Source organism: Podarcis tiliguerta, assembly GCF_965153285.1.
Source record: "Podarcis tiliguerta genome assembly, chromosome: 9".
NCBI classification, from domain to species: domain Eukaryota; kingdom Metazoa; phylum Chordata; class Lepidosauria; order Squamata; family Lacertidae; genus Podarcis; species Podarcis tiliguerta.
Genome location: NC_139542.1, coordinates 35,243,721 through 35,256,638, shown reverse-complemented (window position 1 = coordinate 35,256,638; position 12,918 = coordinate 35,243,721). Strand labels below are relative to the sequence as shown.

The following is a 12,918-nucleotide window of genomic DNA, read 5'->3' as shown; positions in this document are numbered from 1 at the left end:
AAAGGAACCAGGGGAGGAACCTTAGAGAGCAATGGGAATTTGGGGACCTTCAATCCTTGCAACTACCTCATTGGGGCAAGACCTACTTCTGCGACCACTAGTACTGAGCTGTTTTATTTCTTTGAATAGTTAACTTCACTGACATTAGGTGCTTCACTGTTTTATTGCTGACCTAAGCCTGACTCCAGCTCCTAACACTTAGTTAATAATGGAGCAATGGCTCAAACAATCACATAGGAAAACCTTGTACAGAAATGTACTCTATTTATCTTGCTAGTTTCTTTCCCCCACCCCACAACTGCCTGTGTTCAGTATTGTTTTTCTATTCCTGTGTGAGAGCAGTAAACAAAAACAACAAAAGCGTTTCCATATTCATATATTCTGGTTAGTTCAAAACCCATCAGTATTTTGGACTCATTATTGACTTTGTCAATAATGGTTGGATAGTGTTCTCGAAGCTACCAGCATGAGTTTGACCAAACTGCGGGAGGCAGTGGAAGACAGGAGTGCCTGGCGTACTCTGGTCCATGGGGTCACGAAGAGTCGGACACGACTAAATGACTAAACAACAATAACATTGACTGTGTGGGTGTAGGGGAGCTTGAGAAGTATCCCTATGCCAGGGAGACTAGAGGGGCCAAAAAGACTATAATACACTCCTTAAGAACCACTCTAGAGGCAGATTCTACTTAGAAATAGATTAGTACTGTATAATAGACATGGTGGAAGCTTACGAACCTCTGGGGCATGAGGCAGAGAAGTAAGTTCTGTAGGCCAATGCAAGACCCTATAAAAAAGAAGGTTTTGTAATCCTTATTTGAGCAAGTTGTGGTATGACACGTTTGAATTCTCCATATAGTCAAAGATATCAAAAAGGTTATGATGGAAGCGAGATTTTAAACCATACATTTGTGGAGTGGGAACTGAAGAGGACTATTGCTATACCAAGCATCTTGCAACCAACACCAAAAAAAGCCAGAGATCTTTGGCAAGTTATCTATTAAAATTGACTCTTAAAGAAAATGAAAAATGTGAAGAGGAAGAAGAGATGAAGATGCATTAGTTTTTGTTTTTTGCACTGAACAGTTTGCATTGCACAAGGATGCAAATGGCTGCCACTGGTTCAGAGGCACAGAAAAATGTAGGTCAATATAACTCTTATCAGTATAGTTGGATGGATACATTTCCCTGCATCTGTACTAGAATTAAATTAGCCTTCCTGGAATGGAAATACAGAAATGAATGTTTCAAACAGTGTGATGAACTGGAGAAATGTAACATTGCTATTAATATCATGTTCTAAGTGCTACATAAAAATATCTCTGGAAAACAAATATGCTTATATTTGGCAAATAAGGATGATAGTGCCTCAGGGTTTGAGAAATTATTGTAGCAAGAAGAACAGCCTTAAGATTCTGCAGATTTAACATTACTTGTGATATAAAAACCCCATGAATAGGAAAAAATAAGCCCTGTGCTGAAAACAAAACACCCTTTTTTATAGCTGTACATGTTCAGCATCCTATTTGTCAGGCTGTCATTCTGTTTGCTTTTTTTATGAAAAAGAGGTTCTTGCCTCAGCTTTACAAATTATTGATAATAGTGTCACTGATCTATGAAGGCATTCCCCCAGATAATAGATCAAGAGAATAGTTTCCTATTTAATATTTCTCCCTTGCTACCAAGGAAAGATTTGCTGGTGTGAGGTTAAAAGATAAACCATTACAGCTTGAGAAATTAAATGAAGGTGCTTCCTTCTTCCTCTATCCCACCTCATCCCACCTCTCTTCTTTTATTCCCTTTGGTTTCTAGCGAAGCTTCCTGGGTTGTACTACATTTAAAGTAGGTGATTTGGTGAAATCAAAGGAGCAGCCACTGACACTCAGCCTGAGGTAGGTCTCTTGCTGTCAATAGCAAATCATGTCAGATTAACAACCTGTGACATTTAATGACTGTTGCTTGGCTGTGTTTTGAAACGAAAGGTATATATAATTGTCAATTTAATTTTATACTACTTGTTCCACAAGTAAATCTGTGCTCAAAGCGTTTCACATAGAAACCGAAGTCTAAATACAGTAATGCAGTAACAATACATAACACTATCAATTTAATAAACAACAATTCATGGTTTGTTTCATTTTGCTTATCAGATATCTGTCTCAAGTGCTCCCATTCTTACAATGCACAAAGCTTAAGTTAACTACAGGATATTCAAGCATGTATTTTTGACCTGTGAATGTGTTTCATTTTATTTTAGTTCTGCCTCTCCCTAACCCATAATGCTGCCAGTTTATTAAACATACAGTGGTGCCCCGCAAGACGAATGCCTCGCAAGACAGAAAACCCACAAGACGAAAGGGTTTTCCGTCCGCAGAGGCGCTTCGTAGGACGAATTTCCCTATGGGCTTGCTTCGCAAGATGAAAAATGACGAAAAAAATTGAATTTTTTTTTTGCTCCAAAACCCCTTATTTTGAACCGCTAATCCCCCACCCCTTAAAAAGCCGTTTTTAGCCCTTAAATCGCCAATAGCGCTAATAGTGCTACTCCGTCAATGGACTTGCTTCGCAAGATGAAAAAACCGCAAGACAAAAAGACCCGCGGAATGGATTCTTTTCGTCTTGCGAGGCACCACTGTAGTTGAAAGTGAAATAGGGTTGTTGGCCTGCGTTCCCTTGCTTCCTTCTCTCCCCTCTTTGGGGTGAATTCCTTGCTCCTGTATCTGGCCTGCTTTAATCATGGTTGAGTATTTCATAGGGTTAACCATAGTTGGTGTAATTGAACGTGTACCTCTAAACCAGGGGTCAGCAACCTTTTTCAGCCGTGGGCCGGTCCACTGTCCCTCAGACCATGTGGTGGGCCAGACTATATTTTGGGGAAAAAATATATGAATGAATTCCTATGCCCCACAAATAACTCAGAGGTACATTTTAAATAAAAGCACACATTCTACTCATGTAAAAACACCAGGCAGGCCCCACAAATAACCTAGAGATGCATTTTAAATAAAAGGACACATTCTACTCATGCAAAAACATGCTGATTCCTGGAACTTCCGTGGGCCGGATTGCGAAGGCGATTGGGCCACATCTGGCCCCCGGGCCTTAGGTTGCTTACCCCTGCTCTAAACCATGGTTAAAGGTAACAAGAAGAAAGCATGGAATATGCACTTGGCCACTGTGAGAACAGGATGTTGGAAGACATGGGTCTTTGGCCTGTTCTAGCAGGGCTGCTCTTATGCTTCTGTATACGTGCCTCCATCCCATGGAACTGTGGGTTTGTAGGTGTTATTGGGGGGGGGGTTGGGGGTTGGTAATAAATAATAACTTGCTTAATTCCATCTGTTTATCCATACAGACCTGGATACATTTTTGGTTTAGGGACTGGAGTCTGAATTTGGGGAGCATGAATATTTGACTTCTGCAAAAAAAAATTAACAAATCAAATTTTGCAGGGATCTATAGTGAATTGAAGCTAAGTTGCAAACTCATCATTTTATTTAATTTTTTTAAAAAGGAGAATGAAGTTGTAATGATGGAGGAAGAGCTACACAATTGTTAGGAACCAGAATAGTACCCCATCAGGACCAACTGCACCCAAGATTATAGTAGATTAATTTAATACAGGCTTTTATATTATCTCTTCCCCTTTCCTCAAAGAATTGGACCCGATAACTGACTAATCAAGGAAGGAGCTGTGGAGGCCAGATGACTCACATCTTAGCTAATAGACATGTAAAAATTATCTATATTCTGGGCTCTGCTACAGCAGTGATGGCAATGAGTAATTTGTTCCTAACAGCTGCAATTATGTCTGCAAAGTGCCATCTTATGGAGTTCTTCTTGGTGATTAATGACTTGGTCAGTCAGTGCTATATCTACTGAGATGCCAATGAGTTTAGCATCTCCTTTGCAGGCAAAAGGATATGTATTTGACTGCTCTTGGGGGCTGCTTTTTAAATACACTCAGAATTTGAGAGGCTGGGGACACAGTCTTGGCCTGATTATTAGATCAGTTTCAATTGGTCTTGCCCTCTCTGAGTGATGAAAGCAGCTGGAACAGGACCTCACTACTTACTAGCCAGGATAGATATATGCCCGGTGAGCTAATGGTATCCCACATGTGCCCCAAATTCAAACTTACTTGATTTTCAATAATAACAATAAAAATTGATAGCTATATATATTGTTTCTGCTGCTGCTCAGTTCCAGTTTAAATACTTGATGGGTTTTGTGTGCTGCTTAGGCCAACAGATTTTTTATTACCTCCAGTAGTACATGTTTAAGATATATACATCTTTATGGGCTATGGTTAAGCGGAATAGCACATGGTTTGCATGCCGCAGGCTCCAGGTTCAACCCCAGACATTTCCAAATAGGGCTGGAAGACACTGCCAGTCAGAAAACACACAGTTAATTGGACCAGTGGTCCAACTCAGTATAAAGCAGCTTCTGCTTTATTTTTATTTTTGAGATACAACATGAAATTGAGAAGCTGTGGTTCAGAGATTCAAAGAATTCAGAGAGCATTAAATACGAATCATATTATGCATGCTTAATTGATGGCTAGGCTTTCAAAACACCTGCAGGTTTTTTTTTAATGCATGTTTATTCCTTGGGAAATGCAATTAATATGGAGCTTCACACTCTTTCTCTCCTCACAAATCAACTTTATTTATTCAGTTATATACAGCTAACATAGAATAGTTGTTTTTGGTAGTGACAAGCCAAAGTGAAGCAGATGGGTGTCATCTTGGCTCTATAAACTTGGCAAAACATTAGAAAAGTGGAGATGAACTTTGGCAAAGTGTGTAATAGCATTTTATATTAGGGTGAACAAAAGGAATAGTAAAATCTGTTCAATGACATTTTATTTATCACTAGAACTATCTGGAAGCAGAAAATCTGCAAAGGCTTTCACAGTTTTAATTGGTGAATCTGCATGGAAATGGCGGTTTACAGAATGAATTAAGGATTTTGCAATAAAAATAAAAACCTGTTCTTTTCATCAAGGATTGCTGCTAAGAGCAATGTATATATTTTATTAGACTGCAGGATTTAGTTGTGTGTATTGTGTTATGAGGGAGGGTGATGCTTGTGAAAGCCTGAGTGTCATAACTCCGTATGAACATGCAAATATGCCATCAGCTTTTCTTTTTTCTCTGGGTTCCTGAGCGGAGTGAGTGGAATAATGATTGGCAACAGGGGCATGTGATGGAATTCTGGGCAGAGTTAGAGTGAATGACAGGTAGAGTGTGCTGCTTGGAAAGCGAAAGTTCAAAAAGAGAGCGACCCAGGAGACGAGGAAAAGGATGAAGTGAGATAAGAGAGAGAGTGAAAGCATATGTAAAAGAGTTAGCATGGTTGCTAAGAATACGTTAGTTATTGTAAGATAGGCTACTCTGAATACTCCATATAAAGTGATTCCTTGCTTCAGGAATCTTGTTCTCCAGGTTCTTGTACGGGGAAAAGGAAGTGAAATCTTAGGGCTTGCATGTAACCTGGAACCAAGAAAGAGCTCTATTAGGTGGAAGGGGGAGTCAGTGGACTGAAATACAGTGGTACCTCGGGTTAAGTACTTAATTCGTTCCAGAGGTCCGTTCTTAACCTAAAACTGTTCATAACCTGAAGCACCACTTTAGCTAATGGGGCCTCCCGCTGCCACCGTGCTGCTGGAGCACGATTTCTGTTCTTAACCTGAGGTACTATTTCTGGGTTAGCGGAGTCTGTAACCTGAAGCATACATAACCTGAAGCGTATGTAACCTGAGGTACCACTGTAGTCTAAAGGAAATCAACAGATATGTGGCAGATTTCAGTGGAACTGAAGGAGGCAAAAGAGCAGTAAGCTAGTATGGAAGAGAGATTCTGCAATGAATAATGATGATGATGATGATGATGATGATGATGATGATGATGATGATGTATTTATACCCAGCCACTCTGGGTGGCTTCCAACAAAAGATTAAAAATACATTAAAACAACAGTCACTAAAAACTGCTCTAAACAGGGCTGCCTTCAGATGTCTTCTAAAAGTCAGATAGTTGTTTATTTCTTTGACATCTGATGGGAGGGCGTTCCACAGGGTCAGCACCACTACTGAGAAGGCCATCTGCCTGGTTCCCTGTAACTTCGCTTCTCAAAGTGAGGGAACTGCCAGAAGGCCCTTGGCGCTGGATCTCAGTGTCAGGACTGAATGATGGTGGTGGAGACGTTACTTCAGGTATACTTCAGGCCGTTTAGGTCTTTAAAGGTCAGCACCAGCACTTTGAATTGTGCTCGGAAACATACTGGGAGCCAATGTAGGTCTAAATTATACAAGAGTATTGCCAGATCCGTGCAGAGCTTGTCTAAGGCCGGGGGTGGAAGTCGTGTTAGAATAAAATTATGAATAAAAACAAAAAAACAGCTGATCCCTGGCAGGGCCCATTGACCAGCTTAGCCTACTGAGACCCAGAACAAGTGTACTCCCTCCCCCTCCCCCCGCCACCTCTGCACAGGTCTGAGTATTGCAAGTGAACAGGAGGAGAAATCACAATAAATTTACTCATGTTTTATAGGGGTTGCACAGATTTCTGAATGAGGCAGGTGAAGTTAAGAGAGAGAAAAGGATTGTTTGGCTGAGATTGAACAATCAAAGGCTGTAATGGGAAAAGAATTGAAGGAAATGATTTAGCAAGCTGAAGAAAGTGTTGGACAATGCAATTATTTTTGTTTTGGCCACCAAGTATTAAATGAGCATCTTTGGGGGGGGGGGCTGTGTTTGTTGTGTTGCTCCATGAGCTTGCAGAAAACTTTGATTCAGAGACTGTAGATAGTAACTTTCTTGTGGTGAAAGGGAAAAGCAGACTTTAGCATTGAGAGCCCATCCTCCCTTGAGAGGGATTAAAGCCCTGAGGAAACAGCTGCAAAAGCAAACCCAAATCCTGTTGAAAGTCTGAATAACTGCAAAGCCAGCAAAAGAGATGGTCAAATTCTTGTTTATAGTTGTGACAAAGAATTCTGTGTTACTTTCAGGCCTGCAACCAGCCAAAATGCAGGAGAAAAAAACACAGAAAAGGTAGCTGCGTGTAAAAATCACAATGAACAGTTCTGATTAAGGGAAAAATAAACTCTTCCAAAAGTGGTAACAAAGATTAATCAGAGCTTCAGAGCTATACAAAAAGTCTGGGAAAAACGCAACACAGAAAAGCCTAACCCAATGCAAAAATTCTTACAAGCAGCAAAAATGAAGGCATCTGGGAGGGTGTGAGCCCTGCTTGTGTGAAAACGAGATTAAGCTAAGATGGAGTTCAGTGAAGAATTAAATATTTCTGTTCCACCAACATATCTTCCTGCTTGCTGATATGTTCATTTTCTTCCCTCCTTCACTTACAACTGAGATTTGGTTCTGTATTGGTAAATGGCAGGTCAGGAGAAAATGTTTTGAATCACACAAATTTACTGCACTATGTTGTTTAGATACAGATTCTCTTTGTCTTTGGGCAACTGACATGTGCTCTCAGGGTCTTGTCAGAGCACTTAGCCGTTGGAGGCACTGGTGTATTGCTCCATGCCTTGGCCAAAACCTAATAACCATAGCAACCATATATCTGTCTTTTTCCTCATTTCACAAGGTAGGGAGCCGTGCTTTCCAATGGGAAATAGGGTATTTATAAGCCACAGTACTGAACCATTCTGTTTCATAGCTGTGTAGAACTTATCCTCAGTATGCCTGGACTCTAAAAACAGCATCAAACAATGGGAACAATCTCAGACAATAAAAAGACAAGATGAGTCTGCAGGTGTGTTTTTTCTTTTAACTATCCTAGATGATGGCTTTTCTCGGTTGCATTGACTGATTTGATCTGTTTACAGCTTTACAACCTGCAGAATAACTCTTTGAACAATTCGTATGGGCAATGACCATATTTCTGCTTTCCATATACTTCTTGATTGTTTTCATGCATGAGGATAGCAATGGCAGTAAACAGAAATAGAAACCTCGAAAGTCTCTAAATGAAATTATAAATATAACCTATCGCTACAAAACCATTATGAAGGTGATTCAAAAGTTATGATATATCTCACTTACATTACAGTGGTACCTCGGGTTAAGTACTTAATTCGTTCCAGAGGTCCGTACTTAACCTGAAACTGTTCTTAACCTGAAGCACCACTTTAGCTAATGGGACCTCCTCCTGCTGCCATGCCGCCAGAGCAAGATTTCTGTTCTTATCCTGAAGCAAAGTTCTTAACCTGAAACACTATTTATGGGTTAGCGGAGTCTGCAACCTGAAGCATATGTAACCTGAAGCGTATGTAACCCGAGGTACCACTGTACTTATCTAAATCTTATGTTATGGTTCTGAGTGTACTCTAATCACGTCACTTCTGGTAATGCCTTGTGAACTTCTTGATCAATAAATCATGAACATCTAAGTTGTTCCTTGTTAAATAAATTACCTATTCTGTTTGGTGGGAGTGGATATGTTTACTGCAAAAGAGAGACAGAAAGAGAGAAGATTTCATTCGTAGCCTTATGGTATATGATTGGCAGGCTACATACAGTTTCATTGCATCTGAAATTCATAGCAACCGACAAGATTAAACCTGTGACAGTCTGTAATCCATAGTTTAATAGCTGAATATTTAATGCAAACTGGCAATGAGTCAGAAGTTAAGCATTTTCATCAAAACATTCTAATCTGCTGTAAACTGACATTTTTGACCAATACATCTGTCGTGGCAACTGGGCTTTTTAAAGGTATATGTGAGCTAGCAACCACTCTTTGTTTTTGCATATTCGCATTCTCCTTGCACAAACAGATTGCTTGGTTAGTGAAATCTCTTTAATTAGTGCTAGTTGTGAAGGGAGGGAGGCAGATAGGTATAATAAGGTCAATATAATAAACTTATGATTCAAATTAAAGGGGAATTTACCATAATAGTTTAAAACAGAATTGGGAAGCCAAAATGTAATCTGCATGATTTGCTAGTACAGATTAACCAGTGAGATTTAGTCCTTTATCATATGCTACCAGTCAGGGATGCTGGGCTAAGAGATCCGCAGAAGTCCAGAGCTCTTATTCCTGCCTATGGTGGGGTGTAATAGCATTACAACCCACCTTATAGGTTCGGATTTTGGAAGACTCTTCCATATGTTAACTGATTGCTTTAATGTGGAGGACTGAGTTCTGTGTGCATAGTGTGCATCATGATGTCATGAAATCAAATTATGGCAAAAACGTCTGATGTTGGTCTTGCCCACAGGGAAATGCACCCTCTCTATTTGTAGCATTGAAATTCTGCATTCTATCCTTGGTATCTGAAAGACTGCCTTCTCCTGCAGGAACCTGCCTGTTTTGTTAATATTTTCTCTAAAGGTGCTTCTCTGATTGCCACTGCCAGCTAAGGAACAAAGGATGGCTACCAAAGAGGACCTTTTGGTGGTGGCACCCAGACTGTGGAACTCCCTGCTGAATGATATAGCTGCAAGACAACTTTTATTACTGTCTTTTAAGCACTGGTTGAATTCCATCCTGTTGTCTGGAGCATATTCCATTTGTACTACAGAAAATGACTCAGCTGAGATTTAAACATCTTTTTTGTTTGTTTTGTTTTGTTTTTTAAAAGGTGTTTGTTTTTTTTAAAGTGTTCATTTCTTTTATAAATGAATTACTTCTGATATACATTCTGAAACCATGCAGACCAAATTACAGTTGGGAGGTTTCTGAGTCAGTAACTTACAGATTACTGTACAAGGTCGTTCAATACTGCATCTTAACTCCACCCTTGTAGAGACAGAAATGTGGCTAGTTGCTGCTGATAAAATTTGTGATGTTAGTGTTTTTTCTTCTGTTCCGATCTGTACAATGATGTGATACAGGATTCTAAATTCTAAAAGTGAGCCTGGATACAGGAGCCTTACTTTTTCACCTTTCGCAGAATTTCAAAATGTATACAGTGTGGATTCATCTTTTAAAGCAGCCGTTGCAAATAAAGATTTGTCCAGCACTTTTCCAGTTTTCAGACTGAAGGAAATGGATTTAATGATAATGCCACACCAGCAAAAAAAAAAAATAATCTCTCCTCCCTCTCTCCATTTTTTTTTCCAGGAGTACGGATGGTGGGAAAACATTTGGCACTATAGATGTCAGCCTTGTGAAGATGGGGGAGACAGAGAATGGGGAGGCAGATCACATCACAACAGATGTGCAGGGACAAAAGGTAGGAACCCAGCTCAGTGCACAAATTAAATTAGAATGATAAAATATGCCAGATGCCTATGTATTAGTATGGTCACAGTAGACTTTTAAGTTTGCATTTGCAAATTAAAATGAAGGAACTCCTCTATAGAATAAAGCATGACGCCGAGTGTTCAACTCTCCCAACTAAAAATACACTGAAATAGAACAGAGTTGTTACAGAACTTTAACTCACATTTTGTTAGATCAAAATTACCAATTTAAAAATCAATCAAGCATAATTAGCTCAGTGTGAAAAATTTGGATAGACTGTGTCCCTGTTTTCCACCCCTCTCAAGTGCTACTCAGTACAGAAAGCAAGTTTTAAATAATGGCCTTTTAAAGAAAAAAACTGTCAGTTTTGGTAGGAGTGCTTTGCTTCCAGGATTCTGTTGAAGAATCAGTTTAATTTTTCAAATGATTCCTTTACTAATTTGAAAAAAAAGACTCAACATATTTGGACCAAAAAATATAACAACTCTCTTGAATATTTTGATGCATTGCACTAAGTGAGAATGGAACAATTCTTCCCTGGCTCAAATTAAAATTGAAGCGGTTAAAAAAATGGAGTTTGTAATGTGAGCAATGTTCACTGTATTTGAAACAAGTGTTGTGAACCTGCCTAAAAATCATTTCTGTGCTAGAAAATACAAGTTTGGAAGAAATCTCTAATTGTAATGACAATGATTTTCAGTTGATAGGATAGCAACATTGTGCTCCAGAACTAATGAAAAATATACGTGACACGCTCAGAGTAATCTGAGTAATCCACTTCTGGTTTATTGTAACAATAACCCTCCTTTGAAACATGTACCTCTGACTCTTTTCTTTGTTACTGTTACCTTTGATCTGAAATGAATTGTGTTTGATTCCATATAACACATTTGAGGTGAGATGTCAATCTTAATAGGAAGATGCAGTAGAAATTTATCATGTGCCCGAAACTTTCACATTGAATGCAAGGGGGATTGGGAGAAGACATAGCAATTAAATCGTCTTCCTGGATTCATTTGTTTATATCTGCTGCCTGTTTTACAGAATTAGCAGCAAAAGTGTTTTCAATATTTAATTTTGTTCCAATGGGGATTGTAGGTAGGGATGGGAGAGAAATTCACTGAGCAAATTTGCACTTCCTAAACCAATACCCAAACTAAAACACAGCTCTCCTTTGAAATTGACATGTCACTGAATTTTGTAACAGCCAACCAAAGAATGCATATAAAAATAATCAGTGAAGATCATGTACAAAAATGCATTCTATTAGTGGGAAATTGCCTGTAAAAATGTTGCATAAATTGACAACGTTACATATATATGTACATGCAGTGTTAGAAACTGAGACATTAAAGCCAGGAGCTAAATGGCACCTTAAACCTGGGTTGTGGGCACAACCACAGAATGTCTAGGCACAATTTTTTTATAACAAGAATACAAAGCTGAAAATGAATGAACTGCCGCTAAAATATTATGTTCATTTTTCACATGGTCTAGTCCTTTGCCTGCCCACCCCACTAATATTCTTAAGAGGATCTCTTCTCCAGTCTTCAGAGAGTCGTTGGAAGTGGGGAGACAGAAAAAGGTCCTCCTTTCCTTCAACTCTGCAAGTTTTAATCTGAAATCTTAGATGCAGCACTGCACCCAGAGCTCGGAAACTGCTCGCGCTAATGAAATTCCCTGTCGCAAGATGCACCTAGAACAATGGGAGTTTCGAACACTGTGTACATATATTGTAAGAAATACACATGAAAGTACACCCACATTTTTGTGTGAACTTCTTTTAATAGTAAATTTAAGTGGAAATGGGAAGATTTGGGAAAAATGAGACTCCAAAATTGACAGAGTAGTCAGTCTCTAGTTCTGGCACTTAAAATTGGCTAGCAGGAATGCTGGTGAATTCTCCTAAGCCCCCAATCACTGAATGCCTTTCCGACTTTCACAGTATATGTATGAGGCTGGGAAAGGGATCTGAGCATTTCATCCCAGTCCTAGGAAGTGGGTAATTCCAGTTCTTCCTGTTTTAGGGAACATTCTACTTGATTTAAGATGCACCTCTGTGATTGATACAATAGCAAGAAAGTTATGGACAGTTGTCTTTCTCTCAGACAATTGGCTGCCATCTCCTTCGTGCTCCTGACTTGACACAGCAGCTTTATGTAGGTAAAAACGTAATGTTTTTAAATTGGTTTAAGAAGATTATCTTTCAGACAATGTAATAGGGGAAATCATGATATCAAATCCCAACATGTTGATTCCCAGGATATACTTCAACAACATAAGTGAGGTCACTTATCCTGCCAGTGACTTTTTCAAAACGTGCTTTCTTCAGTGAACAAGGAGGGAAATGAATGCGAGCTATGAATTAGCCCAGGAGGCTGAGGGGATGGAGATTAAAAAATATATATATGGATTGGGAACAAATGGAGCCACGACGCTGTAACAATGAGGGACTGGTGAAACAAAGACAAAATGAATGTGTCTCTGAGTGCCTATTTCAAAGTACCCTTCTTATAGCTCCATAGTGAGTTGGAGGGCTTTGGGTGCTTTGAATGGAACATTTTGTAGCACAGTAATGGAGCCTGATGTAATTTATCTGAGAAAGTTTATGAGTTCAGTTGCTGAACTGCCTTACCAGGTTTTCCAATCACTAGGAGGCTTATAAGTGCTTCTAGTTGAATGTACTTACAATCCCCCTTCA

The 12,918-nt window shown here is 39.3% G+C and overlaps 1 protein-coding gene across 7 annotated transcripts in view; it reads left to right on the top strand.

Annotated features, from left to right (window-relative positions):
* INPP4B (inositol polyphosphate-4-phosphatase type II B) overlaps positions 1 to 12,918 on the top strand; it is a gene marked incomplete at its 5' end in the record, with an annotated part of 264,537 nt that overhangs the window by 163,168 nt on the left and 88,451 nt on the right. For all 7 annotated transcript variants that reach the window (XM_083457114.1, XM_083457109.1, XM_083457110.1 and 4 more), the window contains 2 exons: positions 1,813 to 1,892; positions 10,095 to 10,206. In XM_083457114.1, the coding sequence (XP_083313240.1) occupies positions 1,813 to 1,892; positions 10,095 to 10,206 (192 nt within the window). The remainder of the gene's footprint in view (positions 1 to 1,812; positions 1,893 to 10,094; positions 10,207 to 12,918) is intronic.